Source organism: Lygodium microphyllum, chromosome 30 (genome assembly GCF_053477565.2).
Source record: "Lygodium microphyllum isolate KBCC chromosome 30, Lygodium_microphyllum_v1.1.10, whole genome shotgun sequence".
NCBI lineage: Eukaryota > Viridiplantae > Streptophyta > Polypodiopsida > Schizaeales > Lygodiaceae > Lygodium > Lygodium microphyllum.
The window spans coordinates 99,383,845-99,409,092 of NC_141164.1; the positions used below are offsets into that span (position 1 = coordinate 99,383,845).

A 25,248-nucleotide genomic window follows, 5' to 3' on the forward strand; every position below is an offset into this window, starting at 1 on the left:
AAACCTATCAAGAGGGACCTCTCGTGATGCCAGCTGTGTCGTGAGGACTTGACGCAACGTATCTGGCGTGATGTCAGACCTGTTGTGGTCTCAAACCTATCGGGAGGGACCTGTCATGAGGTAGACACCTCTCTGGTGTGAGGCAGACCTGTCGTTAGCACTATAGTGATGCAGAGATGTAAGCGTACTATATGCAGTAATGTACTGACACGGCAATGTACTGACACAGACCCAGATGCCAATGTACTGAGATTGCAGATGTAATCAGATTGATATGACACAAATGTACTCAGAATGACATGAATGCAGACCCGGGTGACATGTATTGATGCACTGGCTTGTGGACTAGGCAATGATGCATTGACTTTGATTTTGATCATGTCCTGGAGTATGCAGTAATGCACTGACTAGGGCTGCAATTTGTATTTCTGCAGTGACTGTAAACAGTGTGAAGACATTTGGGCTCATAAAAGATTACTGGCTTGCAAAAATTTAGTGAGGGGTTAGGGAAACCCTGGAAATTTGTAGGAATCACAAAAATTGCTCTGATTTGACAGTACAAAGTACAAGCTGAGTGGCTTTGCACAGTGTGTGAGAGATGGATAATGTAGATAAATGCAAGCATCAAACCGTGGAAAATGAATATCTGGGAGACGAATCTGATCAAGAACTAACACAACCGTCCATGGAAGCAATGTTCAACACCCCTTCTAAGAACACACAGTACAAGACATATGGCCGTAGGGTCCGTGATTGGACCGTCTCCCCAGCATCTGACACGCATGGAAAGACCTCACACACCATGAATGAAAAGAAATACGAAGAAATTCATCTCATGATTCGCTTTGAACTACGAATTATGAGACAAGAATTGGAGAAAGAAATACGAGCAGGTCAAAGCCGAACTGATAGTAAATCAAAGGGCAGAAATGCAAGACATGCAAATAAAGATTAAGAATGACTTACAGGCACAAATGTTGTCTGAAATGCACGTGCTAAAAACTGAAATGCTGAAAGTGGTAGATGCTTGCAAATCTGAAATCTTAGAACTAGGGGAAGAATTGAATACATTTAAGAAAAAAGAAATGAACTTGCAAGAAGAACTACAAAAAGAGAGAGGCTTTGAAGGCATGTGAAAGGGAGGTTCACTCATGGGCAGAAGTGGCATCCCATAGATTGAGGTAGTAAAAAAAGAATAAGGGAACATTAGTGAACAAGACTAAAGAAATGAATGCTACCTTGGAAGAAGAGGCTAGGAGACGGGCTAGGGTTTTACATGTACGGGAAGTAGGATGGGAGGAGAAGAGCAGCCCACAAGAAGATGCTAAGACACTTGCTGACAAAATTGGGAATTCAGACGTACCATCGTCAGTGCTTGGAGAGTGGGGAAAGAGGACTCTAAGTCCAAGGCTCTAATTGTTCGCTTTGGGGGCATAGAGAAAAAAAAGGCCTTCCTCTCCAAGAGGAGAGCCCTCAAGGGTGAGAAGATTTATTTGGATGAGGACCTTACCCCAGCACAAATAGCGCATCGCTGAGAACACATGCCCAAGGTATTGGAGGCTCGCAAAGAGGGAAAGTGGGCTGTTTATAGGGATGGACGGGTCATCATCATTGACAAAAGGACTTCATGACGGTATGAGGCCTATGAGACACTTCGGATGTCAATATGGAATTGTAATGGAGTCCTATGCTTGGATGTTGGTTACTTTGAAGATAGCTACCGAAACATAGATATAGCAATGTACACAGAAACACACCAATGTAAAGGTAGCCGACTACCAGACGTATGGGGATACAAGTGGGAAAGTGCATTTCGCCCAGCAACTAGAAAACTAGGAAACACTAGGGGTTCTGGAGGTGTGGCCATACTATACCGGGAAGACCTCAAAGGGATAGTGCAAGTAATGAAAAGAGATGATGATGCACAATATTTATGGATTAGGATACATGCAGGAAGACCACGGGATGTATTCATCGCTTTTATTGTGTGCTACTTTCCTCCTGCAAATTCTACCTATGCCACACAAGATGGATCTCCCTTTAATGTACTTTATGAGGATATCATGAGATATGCTAGCATTGGGGACATATTGTTAGTAGGAGATTTCAATGCATGCACTGGAGATATACAGAGTGACTTTTATATGCATGATAATGCCATGTTCAAAGAGATCGACATAGATGAAATAGGCCTACGCAGGAGAGCCCAAGATAAAGAAGTGAGTACCTATGGGACACACCTATTGACTTTGGGAAGTGCACATAGACTAGCCATCTTTAATGGTCTGCCACAATTGCCAGGATCTGACAATTTGACATGTTGGAATCACAAAGGAGGGGCAAGTACTATGAACTACTTGATAGGCTCACCAGCATTGATACCAGACATCCAAAACTTTAAGATATCTAAGAGAACAATTGGCATAGCAGCAGATCATGCTATTTTGACATTCATCCCCTCTTGTGTACATATGAAACATGAAACACCATGCTTCCCTAAACATCCCAAATACTACTTTACAGAAAACACCTCACGCATCTACAGTGGTTCTCTGCAAACCAGTTTACATACATTGGACTTGAGTAGATCATCGGAAGAATATACAAGGGATTTAGCAAAGGCCATAGATGGATCAGCCATGTATGCATTCCCACACAACTTGCCCCAATGTAGACCCACACGATCTACTGCTCCCCAAAATAGCTGGTATGATGATGACTGTAGAGTCACCCGAGCTCGCTTACAGAGAGAAGTGGAGCTAGGCACTTAGACACATCACCAAGCAAAGGCGTTCTTCAAACGCCTTGTGTGGAAGAAGAAACGAGACTACTTAGCGAAAGCAAAAGCAAAGATATATCAGCTATTTTTGGGGCGGGATAGCAAGAGAGCATGGAAGATGTTTCATGAAAGACAGTCCCCCCATACAGATTACATCACCAGATGCTTGGCTTGACTATGGGAGACACTTGTATGGCCTACCAGGACAGCCACCTATGCAGCCCCCACAAGCTTGTAGGCCAACACATTGGTCTTTCTTCACATGGAAAATGGTTAATGATCCAATTTATAGATTACAAAATGGGAGGGCACAGGATGAGGATGGACTAGTAGTAGAACATTTCTGACATGCTTGTGACATATTAGCACCCATATTAGCACATATGTTCAATAGAGTAGTATGTGAAGGTTTCCCTATGAGTCGGTCAGACAACACTATAATTCCGCTATTTAAAAGTGGTGATCCCCTGATTCCTAGCAACTACAGGACTATCATAATCGGTCATACTTTGGCCAAGGTATATGGATCTATATTGGAGCATGAACTCAGTGAGTGGGCTGAAATGCAAGGCAAGAAAGCACAAGGACATGCAGGTTTCAGACGAGGATATACCACGCTGGACCATATTCTAACACTTAGAGCCATTATTGAGGAGGGTCGAGCCCGAGGCAAGAGGATCTATTGTTGCTTTGTAGACTTTCCCAAAGCTTTTGATGCAATGCCTCGTGCACGCATCATGCAGAGATTGCAAGACATTGGAGTACCAAAGGGTATACGATGGGGTGTCTATGCATTATATGAGACAGTAGCAGGTCATGTACGAACACCTGGGGGGCTATTAGAGAGGATTGACAGTATCATAGGAGTAAAACAAGAATGTCCACTTTCACCCACATTGTTTGGTCTATACATAGATGAAGTGTCCGATTACATAGACCGAGGAGGAGGAGCTCGAGCCAGCCTGGCAGGGGTGCTAATACCAATATTACTGTATGCAGATGATATTGTTCTCATTTCAAATTCACCAGAGGGATTGCAGTGCCATGTAGATGCTCTGCACATTTTCTGTAGAGATAATGACCTCATAGTGAACCTTGGGAAAACCAAAACCATGGTTTTCAATACTTCAGCAGCATGGGTGACTAGATTTATGTACGAGTTCACATTTGGGGGAGACATACTGGAGCATGTGAGGGAATAAGTCTATTTGGGAGTCACCTTCTCTAGCCCACGTTTTTCATTGAGAGAGGCATCAGAGGCACATCTGGCACGTGGATACGCAACACTAGGGGTACTCGAGAGTCAATGTGCTCACATACAGTTCCAGGAGCCCCGCACCAAACTCTGGTTGTTTGACACCCTAGTCACACCTACATTACTATATGGAGCAAAGATATGGGATTGCAGCTTGTACCACAGGCGTCTTAGCCCACTCACTGATCAGATTGGAGTAGAGAGGAATCATTATGATGGTTGGGATAGCATGGAAAGGCCATTGATCATGATGATAGCACGCATGATTAGGAGTAAGCCCTCCACCCTACATCCCATTGTCAGAGCAGAGCTAGGGGCAACACCTATAGTTACGGAGGCACTCTTCAGGGCTGTGACCTTTTGGCACAAACTATGGGAACTTCCACGCTATAGATACTCTAGATTGGCACTAACCTCATCTAGACAACTAGCAACATTAGGCGAGAAGAACTGTTGGTTTCACAGATAGCCGTTTGAATGAGCCTACATGGTTTGGATATTGACCGTCTTCCACCTTTGGATTATAGCCTTGACTGCCCTACACTTTCTCTCAGCCGATCAGAGTTGAACCAGGTGATCAGAGCTGATATCTTGAGGATTGAGACAGCAAAGACATGGATCCATCCACCACTCCCTCTAGAATCGAGGATGGAGTTCTACATGAGTCATTTCTTGTGTCTCTCTAATGATGGTTTCAATATTTGGCCAGCATATATGGACACCCATCTCTCCCATAGTGTACGGGTTGCTATCGGACAAATTCACACCACCTCACATAGGCTTCAGATGGAGACACACAAATGGACAAATACCCTTGCAGAGGATAGGACTTGCCAGCTTTGTGGTTGAGAGCCTGAGACAGAGGAGCACTACATATGCAGATGCACAGTATACTATGACATACGAGAACGGTACCACTACCTCTTCCGTGATGGATTGGACCCCTTCGTCACGTCATGGAGTACGAGGACCACAGATGCCTAGATCTTTTCCTTTTGGAGCTCGAGAGGCGCCGAACTGCACTACTCCAAGACAGGAGGCCAACTCATCTAGAAGGACACACACACACAGCAGTGATAGACTTCTACAAAGCCGACCCTACTGACACTACCAGCCTAGCAGAGACAAAGCCACCCCAGACACCTTACAGGCCACGCCGTGGAGCATTGGATAGAGCCATTTCCCTCTGTCAAGCACGACAACCCCGTCTACCAGGACCACGTCCAAGGAGGCCACACCACAGTCGGATTAGAAACATTATCACGAGACACCAAAGACTCGCCACCAGGCATTTTAGTGAAGCAGCTAGGGACCGCATCATAGCTGAGATCATGTGCAAATCTTGAGATCAGCTACAGCCCATAGTCTCCACCACACTTTTGTACATGGTTCTATCAGATTTGGTTCTCCTTTCCTTTCCTTTTCTTTTCTATCGATGGAACAACACTACACATGGTTCAACCCTAGTATAGTCCCATCGTATAGTTATTTTCAATATTGTTTCATAGGCCGCCCACTTATTTGTAATGTTATCTTTACCTTACTGATGAGATGACATTAGACATGGATGTACTCTGGATTTTGTCTCATAGGCCACATTGGCCTTATGTAGACATTAATATATCTTTCTTTCTTTCTTTCTTCTCTCTCTCTCTCTCTCCCCCCCCCCCCACAAACATACGGTTCCCTCAACCATACATGTCCGGACATAACTATGATTGCGCATTGTCTCAGGCCCTGAGTAATTCCGCAAGTCATTTAATGTGCATTGTCTCCCTGGATAAACCTTAAGCATATTGTTCAGGTATAACCCTAATTGGTGATAGTAGAGAGTAATGAGACAAAAGGTGTACACAATTGTATGATGGATGCTGAAGTGTGAATGACACAAGGTTTGTTCAAAAATAAGAGTTTTCAGTACAGATGTGATGTATACACAGATATTTCATAACTCAAAAGAGAAGTCAGAAACAATTCATTTTGAATGTTTATCTTAGGAAACAGTTAACATTTTACCTTATTTGCTAGTTTTCTGTGTTACCTATCAAATTTAAAACTCAAAATTGCGTTTTGGCTTTTTACAGCTGGGTTTGAGCTTTTTGTGCAGGGAAAGACTCAGATTTATTTTCAATAAGGCTGGATCTATAAAAACAAGAGTCCTGGCCTTGTTGATCAGCCTTTCTTTTAAATATCTTTCCCCGATCTTTCTGGTTACCCATGGAATTGCATATTCTAGGACAGAGTCGTGGCTGCCCTACCTGATTCATGGCAGATCCGATGCAGTCATGGCTGACCTAGGATAGTCATGAATGTTTGGGGAGTCAAGTCTAATCAGATTGCAATCATGGCCAGTCTGGTTGCAGTCAAGGCTACCATAGTCATATGACTGATCTTGGCTGTTGCAAGAAAATCCTTACTGTTTTGGGCTGAGGTGAGGCTGTCTTGACCATCATGAAAGTTGTTTCTCACAGTGCTGAAGAAGATTGACTGAGTAACTGCTGCAAGTCATGTGGCATCAGATCCATGCTGTAGACTTCTGGCTATATGATGCAAAGTGTTGTCCTGCAATTCTAGGATTGTGTTCTGGGGCCATCGTGCAGAGATAGAGCTTTGCTCATGAAAGTAGTCATCAGATGCTTTTATATTCCGAATTCCAAGTCTTGTATCAGATGTTCATGGAATAAAGCTACATGAAATACTGCAAGGAGCACAAGGTTTTTGGGTCACTCTACATTGGTCATTTTGTTAAAGTTGTGCAACTATGTAGCAGCATGCTAGCTCTACTCCTTTATATTCATTGTTTCTTATGAAATGCCGTAATTGGTCTACAGTTTGAAGTTCTACTGCCCTTTAATTGATTAAGGCCAATTTCAGTCTTCATTAATTGTAAATGAAAGAGGAAAGAGATAAAATAAGATTCACCAAAATTGTGAGCTTTATGCATAAAGATGCTTTTCCACATGGTCCAACTATGAAGTTGGATTGGTAGTTGTAACTTGTTATTCCTTTACATTCAAATGTTTTCATCCATGAAAAGTTTATAATGATGCAACGGATGAAGCAGTGAGATCGTTAACAAAAATACTAATGAAGTCCTTGATTTCTTAGTTAACAAGGAAGATTACCATTGGCAAGTTTTCTTTATTTCTCCACAAGTGCTGAAATGTATACATACTTCCATTATGAAACACAAAATCAAGAACATGTGGTAAAGCCTTAAACAGACGGATTTCAGAAAAATTGAATGCTAAATGTTTTCCGCTGAAAAGTTGAAAACCTTGTGTGGCCAACCTGTTCTTCTGCATGCCATAACTGTTGTGACTTTTCCAGCTCAAGCAGATCACATGGAAGCAATTCTTGCTTTGGTGAAATCTGCAATGTTACCAACTCCTCCTGTGCTTCACGAAGTAACTGTATACAGCTGCTTAAGGAGCGCTCAGCTTCACTTTTGGATACAAGAGCTTCATTGAGCTGGTTTTGCAGAATTGCACACTCATCCTTAGCTGACTGCACAAGGACAGCTGCCTCATTTCTAATGCGTTCTTCCATCACCTATAGCAGATTTTACGATCAACATATGTACTTAAGACATTGAATTTCCAAATTTTCAGGCGTCAGCAAGACTGCAAACTTCACCAATAGAAATGTTTGTATAGATTAACCCCTTCAAACGCAAGATTTAGTTTTTTTTATTATGCTTAAACCTTTCTGATGCATAATTGGAAAAATGGGTTTACTTTTGAATCGGTACCTAGACCTAGTTTAAAAAACCGTCACACATATGAAAGAAACATTATTGCCAGATTCAAATGAAGAGAAGGTATAAACACCCAAGACAAGTTATAGCGTGACCCACTTATCACCACTTTACAAGTAAAGAGATGACATGACACCCAAAAATAAGTTACAGCGAGACCAATTTGAATAGGACAACACATAAAGGAACAATATGCACGAGACCATTGTTCCCGCTCATGGAGGGCTGTGGCAGCCTAGCACGCACTAGCTATTTCAGCATATCCAAGCTACAGGGCTTGGGAACAGTTTTGAGGTCAGATTTGCTGCATCTATTATACAAGCATGGAGATCAATATCTACAGGACTTCATCATATCGACCTAACGAGTGTTGAAGAGAAGTTGAGGCAGCCACTTCTTTTTAGTCAGCTACTCAAGACAGAGAGAGGCCACACCATTGAAGGAGGACTCTACTGTCTTGGGGGGGGGGGGGGTTTCTCAGCACAGTTAGCTTCTACAGTGAGGGAGTGGTTTGCCTTTCAGGAGCTGCCAACCCATATAGAGACAGAGACTTCAAGGTATTAGGGGGTTTAGTAAATGGAGAGCATTAGGGAGGTGGTACCCCTTGAATGGAGAAACGACACAATGACAGATCTAATGTGGATAGGGCTCTTTACTAGAGGAGAGATCCTTCTTGCAGCAGTAGCCTTCAGTGGAGAAAGTGTGTTTACTTTTTCAGTAGAGATGGATGGCAAACTTAGGCAAGAGGATCTGGATCAGTTAGAGTTCATAGGATGCTCTCGATAAAGGATTAGAGTTGTGGCTCATCGTGATAGGACATTGGGCTCAAAGGCTTCAGTGGGATCTTGGGGAGTGGGTATGGAGAGACCCATTTGCAAAGATGCCTTAAGATGTCCCCTTCTCTGGTTATACCACTAGGTTGGGGAGGAGAATACAGATGAGCAAGACCAGAGTGGCGCCAGCTGCAGCTAAGCACTAGACTATCCAAGGTATATCACCACCTTTCCTAGCAGACTTCTGGAGGAGATTGGAGGACAGCTTTAGACCAAGAAAGATTTCACTCTTTCTTTGGTTACTAGCACACAGGAGTTTAGCAGTTGGTAGATGGCTTGTCTATGGTAGAGACCCTATTCCTTGCGTTGGATGTGGGGAGCATGAGGAGACTCAAAGGCATTGCTTATGGGATTGCCAACGAGCTCAAAAGGTCTGGAGGGGAGCTCTCAAGATGGTGTTTCATGGCACTACAAATTCTATGATTGCTATGTGGGGGAGAATAACATGGGTCACTGACAAAGGCCCAACTTGAGGGTATGAGGATGTACAGGGGTGTCAGACTTATCCCATCTTGAGGCAGCTTGTGAGTAGGACTTTCATGCCAAATTTCTCATAAACAGTATGGACTCAGGGGCATTATCACAAATGGGAGCTCATAGCCAGCATTATTGCTTGGTGCATATGGACAATGAGATGTAGCTAGGCTATTGATTTTTTGGACATATCTACTGCAGAAACTCTCTCCAAGATTTGGATAGAGACTATGCATACTCTTCATGGAAGATGGAAGAGAATACAAGGCAGCTCAAAGACTGAGGAAGAGGAGAGATGCTTTTCTCAAGACTTGGGATTTTGGCAACTTTTCCTCTTCCAAACCCACATATAGACGTCCCGAGTAGCTATTCATTCAGGCTTTGTAATAGACTTCCCCTTGTGATATAATTCGTGACATGAAAGTCATTTACAGGGCTGCTTTGTACTTGTTTTTTTGCCTTGGGACACTTTGTTTTGAGGTGTGTTAATAGAATTTTTACTTTTCTCCTTTTTTTTTAAACAAAAGCAAAAACCTGTCATTATGCTAGAAGGACCCAAGCAATCCAGTCTTTAGATTATGCAAAGAAAACAAGACGTATTGCATAGCAAGAAGGATTTGCAGCATGTGTAGATGAGCAATTCAATATAAAATAAAAACAATCCATTTCCTTTACTAAAGATTGATGTACTTAGAGGACGCCCAAAACACATATGCCCTTCATAGAATGACATTAGTCTAATCATCATAAATACAGGTCCCTGAGCAAACATTAGATCCTTAAAAATAGCTGAAGACGAGAATGAAATATAGGCAGGGCTTTTGTGTGGTGCTAGTATCACTCTTACTGGTCAACTGGTGGAGCAAGAAAGCTCCTATGCAGACATAATGAGCGAAGGTGTGCACTTCCATTCCTAAGTACAAGTGGTCCCCTAACGTACAATGGACTCCTTGCAATCATCCATCATCGTTCCCACAATGCATGGAGGATGGAGGAGACATGGCTCAACACATGGAGTACCCCCAAACATTGCTTTAGCCGTAGACAGCATGCTAATCTCATAATCTCTTGCCCTTGGTGGCATAGAAAGCCACCAAATAGCAAGAAAAGGACATAAAGACAACATCAAGATGCAGATGGAGAAAGATACCACTGCCACTCTTATTGGTCAAGTAGTTGGAGAGTTCCATGTCAATGATCCTCAACATTGTGTAAATGGAACTAAGAGATTTCGCCAATGCACCTACATTATCCCAATAAGCCTCATCCATGACATTTCTCACAAATGTCAAAGCCTTTGGCTGATGTCTCTCCTCCCATGCAGCCGACTACCTAGAGATGACCATTCTCATGAGGCCCTAACGGACTCTCACAAGCCTCTTCACAACAATAAACACACAAGCAAAATGAGTGGCTGATGGCTTCAAAGGATCCAAATCATTATTTTTCCTATATAACCCATGCACTCTAGACTTCTTTGTGATGAACTTTCCCATGCTTCTACCTCTCTTGAAGAGGTCATCTATCCACTCAATTGTTTTCACATCCTCCATGAGAAGATCCAAGCAATGAGATGCAAATGGAATCCACATGATCTTAGAGAATTTTCTCCCTGTCAAGGCATCCATAGCAACACAACTACTCCCATTGTCAGTGACAACTTGCACTACAATTTCTACACTAATCTTCAAAATGACACTCCTCATATGCCTATAGATGTAATCACCTATAATCACTATTCCTCTTACTGGTGCATCAATGGCACGCAAGAACAAGGTACCTTTGCATGAGAATACTAAGACGTTATATAGACTTCTCCGCACATCTATTCATCCCTCACATAAGTTAGTGCAGCCATAGTTTTGTCAAGTTTCCTTCAAATGCTGCATCTCCACCTACAACTTCTCTCTCTCCAACAAGGTCAGATGTGCACAACACCTCATAGGTTGGGTCCTCCCACTCACATACAACCCAAATTAATGGCCCTAATGGTCTTTCTTCACCTTTGTGATTTTTCACAAACCCACATATAAACTAGAAAGGGATGGCACACTATATTAAAAACCTTTGTGATTTTTCACTTGCCTAAGTTGCCTCTACATCTACATCCATAAAGTTGTTGACACTACCTAAAGCACCAACATCTATCCACATGCACTGTGACATTAATGTGACATTAAAAGTGACATTTAATGTCACGTTAAGGTCATAAATATGGAATGTGACATTAAAGTGACATTTAATGTGACATTAAAGTGACATTTAATGTGACATTAAAGTGACATTTAATGTGACATTAAGGTAAATCTAGGGGAACACGCACGAGAATGACCGTCCGGGCTCTTGGGCGCCCGAACGGGGTTAAGGGGAGCCTAGAGAGTAAGAGAGTCCAAGAATAGTAGGACTCAAGAAAAGTGGACGGCTGGCAGAGGAATACGTGTGAGAGGTGCCAGCACTTATCTAGGCGTGGTTGGGAGGAGAAGAAACTCTCGTGCTCAGGGCTTTCATCGCTTTTTCTCTCTGTCTTTCCCGAAGACATATTTCATTGGTATCAGAGCCGTGAGGATTCCTGGAGATCTTCAACGAAAGGGTAGCGATGGACAAGTGCTCCACGATCTGTTCAGTCGACAGTCGACGGACAAGTGCTCCACGATCTGTTCAGTCGACAGTTGACGGACCCGTAAAGTCGTGGTCAAATGTCAAGTGCCCGCTATTAATTTAGTCGACAACAGTCGACGGACCCGTAACGATCCGTAAGCCACTAGTCAGACGTGACGTGACACGTCACGAAAAACTTAACGTGACGTGTAATTGTGGTCACGAAACGTATCGAAAGGGCAGCCATTCTTTTTACGCCTGTTTAAAAAAACGCGTAAGCTAATCGTGGGCCATCGAATCTTGCCCACGCCTGTCTATGAATGCTCCTCCATGAACACACCAACAAGACACGCATTCTCTCCTTTTCACGGGCTGAAGTTGAAGTTCTTTTCTGATACGTGTTGGATCAGTCGACTGCGTGTTCGGACTTCTTCTTTTCAGCCTTGACTGTATTTATATTACAAGTACAGGTTCAGCAGAAAGTAAATTCAGGAAAAGGACATTGATGGTCTGCGTGATTATTAAAGAAGGGAGCTGAATACTAGTCGTTCTACAAAGAAGCTCCATTTTCGGCGTGACCGACTTTGTCCGGAAAAATAAAATCTGTTTCTTACTCTTCGAGTTTCTTTCCAAATCAACAGCCACTGCCTGCCATTAAAATCAGGGAAGTACTTTACTTTGTATGCAAATTTCTTATCTTTGCTTTCCAATTCCAGTGTATTAATGGCAGAAAGAGGGAAAGAGAAAGTAATGGAAGGTTCTAGTTCTGGGGACCACCCTATGGTAGATCCCCAGGAACCAGAAATGCAAGAAGAACAATGGGAAGAATTTTTTGCTACACGACAGCAATTTGATGATCTTACTGCTCGTGTGCAAGCTCAGGGGGTTCAAATGGAATTTTTAACTCAAACACTCACTGAAATAAAATCTCAATTAACTTTATTGTTGGAAAGAGATAAAAATAAGATAGAAACCTCGGATGTCCCATCTTCATCGAAAGATTTAGATGTGACTATGTGAGATCCTAAGGAACCCCAACCTTACCATAAATTGAGGGATAATCCAGTTCTAAAGGATATGAAACCACCTCAATTTTACGGGGAGGAAAAAGATAGGAATAAAGACACAATCTTTAATTTCCTCCAAAAATGGGAAGATTTACATAAACTAAAAAATACCCCACCACATCTCCAAGCACTGGAGGCTAGTTTAACTTTGGGGCCCAAAGCATATAAGTGGTGGCGAACTTTAAAGGAGGCAAATAAAATACCTGAAACTTGGGCTCAATTTGAATCTGTCTTTTTGAAAGAATTTCTTCCTGAAAATGAAATGGAAAGAAATTGGGAAGATTGGGATTATGTCAGACAAAAGGGACGACCCCTACTGACATATCTGGAGGAATATCGTGAGATAATCCTCAAATTGGAAGGAATAGATGAATTCCAAAAAACAAGAGGATTCATTAGGGGACTAGATAAAGCCTGTAAAAAGGAAGTAAAACGGAGTTTACCTAAGACGTTGGAAGAGGCAATTAAATTTGCATTAATTCATGAAGATAGTATACGTCCAGGTACACTCACTAGTCTCACTGATACGGAGCCCAAGTCTAAGGAATTGGAAACCTCAAAATTTGTGGGCAAATTTAAAAGGAAAATGCCATTTTTTAAGGGTAAAAAATAACCTTTTGAAAAGAAACCATATATGAGGCCAAAGTTAAGTCCTGATGACTTTGATAAGGCCAAACAAGAAAAGTTGTGTTTCAATTGCCTATCCCCTAACCATGCTGCTTGGAATTGCCCTCAAAAGAAAAAGGGGGAAGACAAAGGAAAGGATAAGGACAAGGGCAAGGGAAAAAAAAAAACAAATCCATGTAGTGCAGACCTTAGAATTAAAGGGCCATGAAAAGTACAAATCTTTAGAGGTCTTGCACATGGATGTACAACATAAGTGTTGTATGTCAACTTCTATGTGGCAGCCTACTTTTGGGCCACATGATTTACTTAGAGTACATGGATTAATAGCTGGAAAAAGGGTTAGAGTCATGATTGATGACTCTGCCACACATAATTTTATAAATTATGCACTTGTAAAAAAATTGAAACTTCCCCAACAAAACAGTGGGCATCAATATGTTGTTCGTATGATGCAAGGCCAAGACAATAAAATATGGGATACAATGGTATCCAATTTGGAAATTGAGATTCAAGGATATAAAGATAAACTTGATTTCCAAATTATAAACATGGAAAGAGCTGATATTGCTCTAGGGAGGGAGTGGCTATGGGGATTGGAACCATCCTTAAAACGTAGTTATCACCATAATACACTGGAATTTGAAAGGGATGGTAAGACTTTTGTTATTCAAGGTGAACATGAAGTATCTGATAATCCTTTGCTGTGTTCTATTGAAGTTCAGAAGCTGATAAAGAAGGAGATTTGTGAGGTATATATGCTATGGTCTCTTCTTGTACAGCATACTTTTACTTTCTGTAATATAAAGCAACAATTTTCTTATGTTTGTGAGTTGAATGTTAATAATGAATTGAGTAGTTTGTTAGATAATTTTAAAGATGTGTTTCCTTCTGATTTACCAAGTGGTCTTCCACCAGATAGGGGTGATATAAATCACCCAATTGATATAAATAAGGACACACACCCTATTTCAAAACCACCGTATAGGTTAAGTGAAACACAGCATCAAGAAGTTGAAAGACAAATTAAGGATTACCTGGATAAAGGGTTTATTCAACCCAGTAATTCACCTTGGGCTTCACCAATTTTATTGGTAAAGAAAAAAGATGGTTCTATGCGACTTTGTGTTGACTATAGAGCACTTAATAAAATAATGGTGAAGAATACATTTTCTATGCCCAGAATGGAAGATCTTTTTGATCAATTACAAGGAGCAAAATTCTTCACAAAGATAGATTTAAGATCAGGTTATCATCAAGTAAGAATTAAGGCACAAGATGTTTCCAAGACAGCATTTCGTACTAGATACGGACATTATGATTTTTTGGTGATGCCTTTTGGCCTCACTAATGCACCAGCTACCTTTATGAAGCTGATGAATAGTGTTTTACGGCCCTATCTAGGACATTTTGTAGTAGTCTTCTTGGATGATATCTTGATCTTTAGTAAATCAAGAGAAGAACATTTGGAATACTTACAATTAGTATTCCAACTGTTAAGAACACATTCCCTTTATGCGAAGAAAACTAAATGTGAATTCTTTGCACAAAAGGTCAAATATTTGGGGCATATTATCTCGAAAGAGGGAATCAAAATGGATCCAGAAAAAGTAAGGGCAATTATTGAATGGCCGCCTCCAAGGAACCTGGAAGAGCTGCAGATCTTCCTAGGTTTATCTAGATTTTATCGTAGATTCATTCGAGATTATGCCAAAATAGTTGTTCTAATGACAGACCAACTTAAAGGGAAAGGGAAAATTTTTAATTGGGGAACAGATCAAAATGAAAGTTTTCAAAAACTTAAGGTAGCTATTGCTACAGCTCCAGTATTATTAATAGTGGATCCCAATAAACGATTTGTGGTTGAAGTTAATGCCAGTCGTAAGGCAATAGGCGCGGTCTTATTACAAGAAGGTCGACAGTTGCTTTTGAAAGCAAGAAATTAGATCGTGCAAAACAGAATTATTTTGTTTATGAGAGGGAGCTGTATGCAATAGTACATGCAATGAAAAAATGGAGGCACTATTTGTATGGTGCAAAACTTTTGATTTTATCGGATCATGAAAGCATTAAGTGGCTTAATGATCAACCGGATTTACACGGGCGTAAAGCCAGATGGGCCGAACTCCTCCAAGAGTTCGACTATGAGATTAGATATAGAAAAGGAAAGTATAATATAGTAGCTGATGCACTCAGCAGAATGCCCATCATTAATGAATTGAGTTTTACTCAGTTCACTTCCAACTTGCTTGAATCTTTAAAAGGGAAATGCCAGGTTGATCCGGCATATTCCAACATATGGGAAGCAATAAAAAATGGGGATCCAAATGAAAGTGCTTCTACTGAGGAAGGAATATCTGAGGATGTTCAACAAGGAAATGGAGCATCAGGGGTTGCTCAAACTGGATTCAAGTGGAAGAATTTTACCATTGATAATGGTTATTTACTCTACAAGGGTAGGGTATGTGTCCCGAAAGATACAGAAATAAGGCGCCAGATACTCTTTGAGTGTCATGATACCCCTAGCGCGGGACATCCAGGAGTTAATAAGACTTATAGTCTTATTAAAAGGTAGTTCTATTGGCCTGGAATGAATAAGGACGTCCTTGACTATGTGGTCAAATGTAATAAATGCCAGGTTAATAAAGCTGAAAGATTAAAAATGGGAGGACTTCTCCATCCATTAGAAATTCCTTCGGGAAAATGGGAGAGTATCTCCATGGACTTTATTGTTACTTTACCTAGAACACAAAGGGAGCACGACTCTGTGTGGGTGATTGTGGATAGGTTAACCAAAATGGCTAGGTTCATTCCAACTTCAACTGATGTTAAAACACCAGAATTGGCTAGATTGTTCGTAGAGAACATATACCGATTGTATGGCCTTCTGGCAAATATAGTTTCTGATCAGGATAGAAAATTTGATAGCCATTTTTGCCGTGCGGTATTTAGGAAATCGGATACTAAACTTAGCATGAGTACGGCGGATCATCCGCAAACAGATGGGCAAACTGAAAGGGTTAACCAAATTCTTGAAGATATACTTAGGGCATATGTAAGTAAAAGGCAAACTAATTGGGAAGAGTATTTACCGATAGCAGAGTTTGCATATAACAGTGCCAAGCACTCTTCCACTGGATATAGTCCATTTATGTTAATGTATGGGTTTCAGCCCAGAGCTCCTTTTGCAGTAGGACTGCATAAAGAAAAGGTTCAGGCAGCTAAAGACTTTTTGGAGGATATGAATAGTATGTTAAAATTTGCGCAAGAAAATATTAAAAAAGCTCAAAATCGCGCTAGAGCATATGCAGATCCTCACCGAAGAGACATCTCCTTTCAAGAAGGAGAATTGGTCTATCTTAAGGTGCCTGAACAAACTAAAACTATGAAAAAGGGACAATGTCCAAAGCTTTCACCAAGGTATTGTGGTCCTTTCATAATACTTAAAAGGGTGGGAGAATTGGCTTACAAGCTCCAACTACCTGTTGGTAGTAAAATACATCCAGTTTTTCATGTAAGTAAATTAAGGAAGAAGCTGGGTGATTTGGATAATCTAATCTTAAATGATGATATTGAGGAGCTATTCTATGACCAATCTAATCCACATGAACCAGAAAAAATATTAAATGTTCGTAATAGACGAACAAGAAATACTATTTATCAAGAATGTTTGGTTAAGTGGAAAGATTGTTCAGAAGAAAGCTCAACATGGGAGCGAGTAAGTACTTTAAAGAAAAGGTTTCCCGATTTACAGTTAGACCTTCCAAGTATCGTTTTCGAGGACGAAACCGATTCTTAAGGGGAAGGAAATGTGACATTAATGTGACATTAAAAGTGATATTTAATGTCACATTAAGGTCATGACATTAAAAGTGACATTTAATGTCACATTAAGGTAAATCTAGGGGAACATGCACGAGAATGACCGTCCGAGCTCTTGGGCGCCCGAACAGGGTTAAGGGGAGCCTAGAGAGTAAGAGAGTCCAAGAATAGTAGGACTCAAGAAAAGTGGACGGCTGGCAGAGGAATACGTGTGAGAGGTGCCAGCACTTATCTAGGCGTGGTTGGGAGGAGAAGAAACTCTCGTGCTCAGGGCTTTCATCGCTTTTTCTCTCTGTCTTTCCCGAAGACATATTTCACACACCCTCTTTGGGGCACTACCACCTGAAATGAAAGGTGGAACTATAGGACGAGCACTTTGTTGCATCATCATTTGCCACACTAACCACAAGGTGTTGGCACCTCCATGCTCTAAACCAGCAAACACGTCATTCGGCACATTCAGACAATTATCAATACCATTACCACTTGTGAAGAAAACTGCTAGGGTTTGCACTAAGGATACACAAAGTGTACGACCGTGACAGAAACACAAAGAGACAGACACAAACACAGAGGGCAAAACTCAAACCCTAAACACAAAACTCAAAACTCAAACACAGAAACTCAAGCACAAACAGAAGAAGGGAGAGAGAGAACACAACTTTCAAGTGAATGAATGCTATAAATGAATGTAAGAGTGTACAGTGTGCTCAAGGGCAGAGCAGAGTGTGACGTCCATCGGAGACGGATCCCAAGTCTGTGACCACCAATCGGAGTGTAGGAGTGCTGAATAGTGAATGGCAGCAGGTTGGTCACCAATACACAGCAATCTGGATGCTCGAAACTAGTAAACGCAGCACTGCACCACCGATCAGAGGCTAGAAACTATGCACAGTTTGCTATAAACAACAGGCTGAAGCAGTGTGTGATGTGGCTGGCAATGACTGGATGATCAGATCGCAGCAAATGATGATGTCGCCAACAACTAACATCAGCATGGATGAAGGTGCCAGCAATAGGAGCAAACATGGATGAAGTGGCAGCAATCTCGAGGGGCTAGGCGACCACGTGGGAGGAGGCTAATGGCTGAAATCTGCACATGGAGTAAGAAACCTGCACAGACAAAATGATTCTAAATGGGGGCAACCTGTCTATTCATAGATGTGAAAGGGCACCCCAAAAATTAGGGTTTCCATTGAACTCTCTTAAACCGCTCCCCGTTTTAGGATTTCCACTGAACTCTTTCGAACCGCTCCCTGTTTTACAGTTTTTACTCTAAAAGAGCATTCTTTAGTGTGTTTGGAGGCTATTTAAAAAGCTAATCAGCAAGTAATACACATTTTAGCTCAACACCCCCTCTCAGGCCCAAAATTGATCCGAAAGGTTAAACCAACCACACTGAGATGTTTATTGACACCAAGGCATCCCACCCCAAAGCAGCCAGGGTATTGGACAAAGGGTGCACGGTGGCTCCCCAATGGCCTACCAAGACTACAGAGGCGATGGTTATCTTACCAAGGGAATCCAAGGAGGCACCCCATAGGACAGGGCATCAGACAAAGGGTGCACGTCGGCTGGCCAATGGCCTACCAATCCCTACAAAGGCAGATGGGACCACGTGAAACTTTTTCTTTTTGTTGAATAAGTGAGGTAAATTTTATGGGATACGGCCGATTGAGTAAAAGTGACCCAGAAGACTGGAGTAGGGAGGATACACCCAACACATCACAAAACAGAACAAGCTAACCCATCCACTCAGGGTGTTGATGACGAAGAAAAATAAGTGATGAGGTATCCATGTGATGGAGGAGGATGGTGGTGTGGTGACATCTTCTGTCGGTGGAAACAGCTTAGTATCCGCTCAAGTGGTGCTCTGCACAATGAGATGCAAAGTATGCTACATGCTGAAGAATACTCATGCAGCAGGTACCACTTGGACAGTGTCCCTTGTGGGAAAATTGTTGACTTGCCCAAGTGCCCTAGTACAAAGATGATGAAATCATGCAATGCCAAGGGTAAGGTACAACAGGGGGTAGAAGCCAATGTCCAAGACAAAGTGCTGAAGCCTATAGAATACCAAGAAGGGTAGGAACCCCCTCTCAACCTAGATGTAGATGCCGAACAAGGACAGAGGAGCCTGATGTCGGTCTTCATATGGTGCCGAGAACCATAAGGAATAAAAGAAGAGGAAGTGGATGAAGTGGATGAAGCACCCTGCTAGAAGAGCAAGGTAGAAGTCACCGCCAAGATAGCATCGAGAGAGATGCTACACGATCCGCCTCGAGAGGGGAAGCCGCCATGCTGGAAAAAGAGCAAGCACTCCTACGATGATGAAACCATGAAAGGAACGGTGCACACCTCCACGTCTCTAGCCCAAGTAGAACCAAAGCAATCTACAAGTTAGCCCTACACTGAAAGACAAAACCCTACAAAAGAGATGAGAATCTGCAAACACAGAGGTTAGTGGTGAGATGCTCCAAAGCAAAACATAACAAAACGAAAATCTAACTCAAAATAAATGCAATGAATGTGTATGTGTGTGAGTAAATGCAGCGGAAGACAAAAGAATGAAAAAGCTAAGGACAATGAATCCTATGGGCCCGACTCTTAAGAGTGCAAAAAATGAATGCTAGAACGACCTAGGGTATTCGAAAAGGACCTAGAGACATGCTAGTCTAAAAAGGTGGCCACCATCACGTATGTCCAATAGTAGGGCTCTGCCAAGGGAATGCCTAACGAGGTGGAGAGGAATGTGAGATAGATGCATGAAGTGCAACGGGATCCGAACCTGCAAACCAATCAGCCAGTCCCTCAGGGGTAGTGAAAGAGATGGGCTGCTGAGGCTGTACTCGAACCACATGTCTATCAGCAACAATGGGTACTAAAGGTGCAGATGAAGCAAGAGCGGAAGGCGTAGCCCCATTGGACTGTGCAGTCGCAACGGTCTGCACAGGATTTTTAGGTGGAAGACCTTGGGCCCTGGAGCAACACTCCTCGTCCACATGGCTTGCTCTCTGGCAATGTGTGCAAAACCGGTTTTTCTTAGGAAGTCACTACCAAATAAGTCTAGATTCTTTGGTTCCATCTCAAGAAGAGAAGTCACCCTTTGATTGGTTTACCTTCGCATCTTACGAGTTCTTGCCACTGGTGGTTTTCCCTCCCGAAGAAGAGGCAACCAACCACCTCTGCCCTGAACAAGGCTGCGATGAGAATTTCTTGTAAAATTCATAATATAGCCTCTTATAACGCAAGAACTGGCACTCAAACTCGTAGAAGGTTGGCAATCAAGGATGGAAGACGATGTGTTGAAAAAAATTGAAGTACTTTTCAAGCAACTTATTCAAGAAGAATGTAACCTGATCGTCATCTGACTTTGGAGAGCCGGTAGTGGCGAACTCGGCCCGCCTTTATTTAGCTAGCTTGACTTTCTGATCATCCCCTTCCATAAGAGAGAACTCTTGAAGCTCAAAGTCGAGATTGATGTACCGAGTACGATCACAAGCCGCATAGTGGTCGAGAAGGTGACTCCAACGCTCTGACACGAGCGAAAAGTGCAACAACGAAGAGTGAAACTCAGGAAACAATCCCTGCATCAGCTCAACATTGGCTATGGCATTGCGGGCTCTCCATCGACGGATGTAATCAAGGTGAGCTAGTCAAGGGTCCGGTATAGGCTCTAGACCAATGACGAGGTCCCAAAGACCCTAAGACTCAAGCACTTGTTGCATGAAATTAGACCAAGTGGTAAAATTTGACCCGTTAAAACGTGTCTTATCCATGAAGGCATTCTTGGCCGTTGCAACAGAAGTGGTAGTGCTCAGAGATGGATAGTCTGAAAAAGTATAGTGTGGGTAGGCTGGGGGAGTAGAGTACACTTGGGAATGGGCCCTAGAGTGCCCACCAGGCATGCGTGTAGTGTGCAAGGTGGATCCATAGGTAGGGATGGGTTGACTACGCATGGGCATGGTAGCCACATGAGGAACCCAAGGAGGTGGGAGGGGAACACGGTAAGCAGAAGATGGGAATCCCTGCGTAGGTTTAACCCAAGGAGAGTGTGAAGACGCACCATAAGCTGAGGATAGAAACCCCCGTGTATGAGTGGTCATGTGAGATGTGAAGTTGGGGATAGTGAGAGGGATACCCGTCATAGTCGACCTAGGAGTTATGGGTGTGCTCATTTGCTGAAAGGTGAGAGGCACTGTGTCAAAGTGAGGCATTCACCCTAACGATGTACCATGGTGCAAAGAGGTAGAAAAAGGGGTGGAGAAGGAAAAGGTGCTAGGAGCGGAGATGAAAGATCCAACCCCTAGGGTACGTGATACAGATGTGGAGTGTAATCCAAGGTTTTGGAAAGATGATGAGAGGTGATCAAGGTGTGATATAGAAAAGGGTGGGATGGGAGGGAAGTGAGAAGTATGTATGATATGCTCAAATGAAACAGAAGCTGTAGATGTACTTGAATTTTGTCTGCTTCGTGAGCCCCCTCTATTGAAATTCACATACGCAAAGCCATCCGAATCCTATACCTCAAAAGAAGAAACAGGCGAGGATTTTGATTCATGCAACACAAAAGAATTGTACAAACTTGACATTGGACTTGGCTGAGATGATAAAGATGGATCGCCAAACATTCCGAATGTCGTATGTCCTCCATGATCGGAGAAATAGCCAGCCTCACCAACCTGTCCGAATATGGTAGCAAAACTCATAGGAGGGGTGTAAACATCACCGTACTTGTTGCAATAGTACTCCTCAAAGTCCTCCTCTCTCATATTAGATAAATCTGATGAAGGTGAACTGTCGTCCTCCTCACCGAGTCCATAATGCCATCTCAGGGCCTCCAATGATGGAGAAGCCTGATAAGATATCATAGTGAAAGGGAAGTGGAACCCAAGAGAAAGAAGCTTGGCGGTGAGAGCTATGGCGGATAGAGAGCAAGAGCCAAGAGAGAGAGAGACTCAAAAGTGGGAACTCCAACAACCACAATGTGTGGCCGGGTCTTCCTTTATTCAAACTATCACTAAAAGAATAAAGAATAAGTAACTGTGACGAGCGTCCGCCACCTGCAGTGTGCAGTGGCGGATACTGTCAGTGTAGTAATATACGGGCAGCTAGGCGGAGGCAGCTTTACCCCCAACAATCTCCCACTTAAAGGTGAATTTGTCCCAATGAGAGAGAAAAAAGAAAAGACGGCACAACATGTACACATGTACAACAGGATGATGAGGAAAAAGACGTCATCTCATCCAATGCCCATCAATCTTCTGAGGAAGGCAAAGCGCTCGGTAGTGAGGCTCTTCGTAAGCAAGTCTGCAGGATTCTGCTCAGTCAGAATCTTGACAAGGTTAACAGACATATCCTCGACGACCTCGCGAATGAAGTCATACCTCACCTCAATATGTTTTGTCTTTGCATGATGGAAGACCGGATTGCAGTGTAGGCATAGCATCTGTCATACCAAGGTCAGCAATCAAACGGCATAGCATCTATCATGGAATTTTCCTAAAGGCTTAGGATTGGACTAAAGGGGCTTGAACAAACTCGCATATTCAGTCACCTTGAGGAACTATCAGCATGGTTTTGTGCTTTTAAAGCAGGCAAGTTCTGTATGGATTAACTTCAAAGGAATTAGGTTCATAGAGTACCTTTTTGGGATATTCTTCATAAGTAGCATGATTTCCTTTGGAGCTTGCAGTTATTACAGCAAGGTTTGAGTCTCTATGTGGTCTCAAAGGACATCAGAGGGTAGTACATACAATGATCTTCATTATGGATCTATTGAATCAAGAAGTGTAGGTTCCTTTGCATCAACCTCAGACATGCTCAAAGAAGGTATTCACATGGAAAAGTTGGTATACATTAGCATATAAATATAGCTAAGTGGTACAAGTTTTTCAAACCAAGGATTATCAACTCTTCATCATGGTGTGCTTTTGTTAGCCTGCAATTTTGTCAATCAATCATCTCCTAATTGTAAGCTCCGTTAGAGTCTGATGGAGACATTGGAGCTCTGACTATTCTAGAGCATTCAATTCGTCTGCATTTCTATTTCAGTGAATGTCACATGTGTTCACACTGTCCGATGGGCAGTTTCCAACTGTTTTCATGGGCAGCCAGCTTAGACATCACTGATTTGAGCAAGACGGCTTGATTCACGAATTGCATCAGTATTTTTCCGTGCTCAGGCAGCTGGTTGGTCTTTTTCTCTCCAGCAGCTGGTCAGCCAATTTCAGCCATTTATGGCTATTTAACCTGCCTTCAACTTTGCACAGAATATCTCAATCTTTTGCAAGTTGCACACCTCGAGATTTGTCTCCATCTCTGTCTCAAGTACTGCCACCACCACCAGCCTGATCCGGTGCCCTCAATGATGCTTCGGGCTGCATGCAAGGATTGATCAGCCCATCATTGTATTCAGCATTCCTTTCAGGTTGAGTGCAAATTTCGCTTCTCTTCTTGCTGTCTTTCTCTTCTCTTCTCTCTTCGTGTTCATGTTTCTCTTCCGTTGTACACTCTCACATAGTATCATCAGCTAAGTGATGACACGGAAGTTCCAGACAGAGGAGACCACCCTGTTGCTGGAAATGCAAATTTTCAGCCTGCTGTTTACTGTAGAAAACACAGATTTTCCACATTGCTCAAATACTTTTGACAACGGCGAGACATCTATAACTGTTTTTTTGCAAGTGTGCTATTTATTATCTCCATTCGAGCTCATCTACAACAAAACGCATCAGATTTAATATGTTTTCAGGTCTATAGAGATGGAATATCACCAATTCAATGTGTTTGATGACTCAAATGAGGAATCTATTCATACTCCCTCTAATAGACGTTGTGATTATCACAAAGATTGGAGGTTGGGAGCCCTGTTCTGAATGGGCATCATCATCTGAGAGGTCTCAAAGATCAGAGCAGCCTTCACCTCTTCTCTCTCTCCATGTCTCCCATAGGGCCCAACCTTTAGGCCCTTGGATGCCTATGATGGCACCTTCTATGCAAATGCCCATTCTCCCTTCCCTACCAAGTTAGATGGATCTAATTACTCCCTTTGGTTCTTTAAAGAGGAGCGTATCCTTGACACTTTCAATCTTTGGCCATTTGTTATTACCCCCATTCCTCATCCCATGGAGGATCCTACAATTGGTTGGACTAGAGTAGAGGAGCCAATAGAGTGTCATCTAATAATCTTTCATTATAACTTATTTTGTCAAATGAGTTACATAAATGTTTTTTAATAGTGCAACTATATATATCATATGGAGCTTGAAAAAAAAAATGTTGTTGTTATCCAGTATCCCTAATCATAAATAAAGGGTTCACAAAAGAGTGACAATGAGGGGACAATAGAGTGACACTCAAGGATGCACTATTTTAAGGTTTTAAAAAATATAAAATATAAAAAAACTTACATGGCTCGATTCTTTGACTCACAATAAACTTATATGTAATACGAAAAATTTGTATCATAATGTTGAGTGGCTAAAAACATTGCATCTTTTGCACAAAATTGTCACTCAATTGGGGTGGGGTGCATTTTGCTTTTGGGGGTTGTCACTTTATTGGCACCTTTACCCTATGAATTATGCAACCCTTTGGGGATTGGCTCAACCCCCAAGCCCAATCCTTTCTCTTTAAAAGCCGACAACATTATGTCCTTGTTCATGTATACAAGTTGCAAACACCGGCAGAAGTGTGGACAAAGCTTGCTTCCCTTTACCATCAAAAGACTTTTGCTCATCGTAGTCCGTATCACCTTGGAGAAGAAGCTTCATTTACTCTTGGTTGATGACTCTCATTCTATGAAGAATCCCATTCACAAAATGAAGAATACGAGGAATGAGCTTGTATCCATTAGATGAATGATATCTTCCAAGGATATGGCAATGGTTCTCCTTACGCAACCGCCATCTCCTAAGTATGATGTTTTCTATACCAACCTTCTTATCTCCAAAGAAAGTGAGAGCCTTTTTTGGGAGAAGCTAGCCCCACTTGTCTTGGAGTATGAAGAGTGTCTCAAAGATATAGCAGCCAACGGA

At 42.2% G+C, this 25,248-nt stretch overlaps 1 protein-coding gene across 4 annotated transcripts in view; it reads right to left on the reverse strand.

Moving 5' to 3' along the window:
• Nucleotides 1-25,248, reverse strand: part of LOC148010168 (uncharacterized) — a 99,111-nt gene that overhangs the window by 47,507 nt on the left and 26,356 nt on the right. For all 4 annotated transcript variants that reach the window (XM_087672586.1, XM_087672584.1, XM_087672587.1 and 1 more), the window contains one exon: nucleotides 7,326-7,586. In XM_087672586.1, the coding sequence (XP_087528712.1) occupies nucleotides 7,326-7,586 (261 nt within the window). The remainder of the gene's footprint in view (nucleotides 1-7,325; nucleotides 7,587-25,248) is intronic.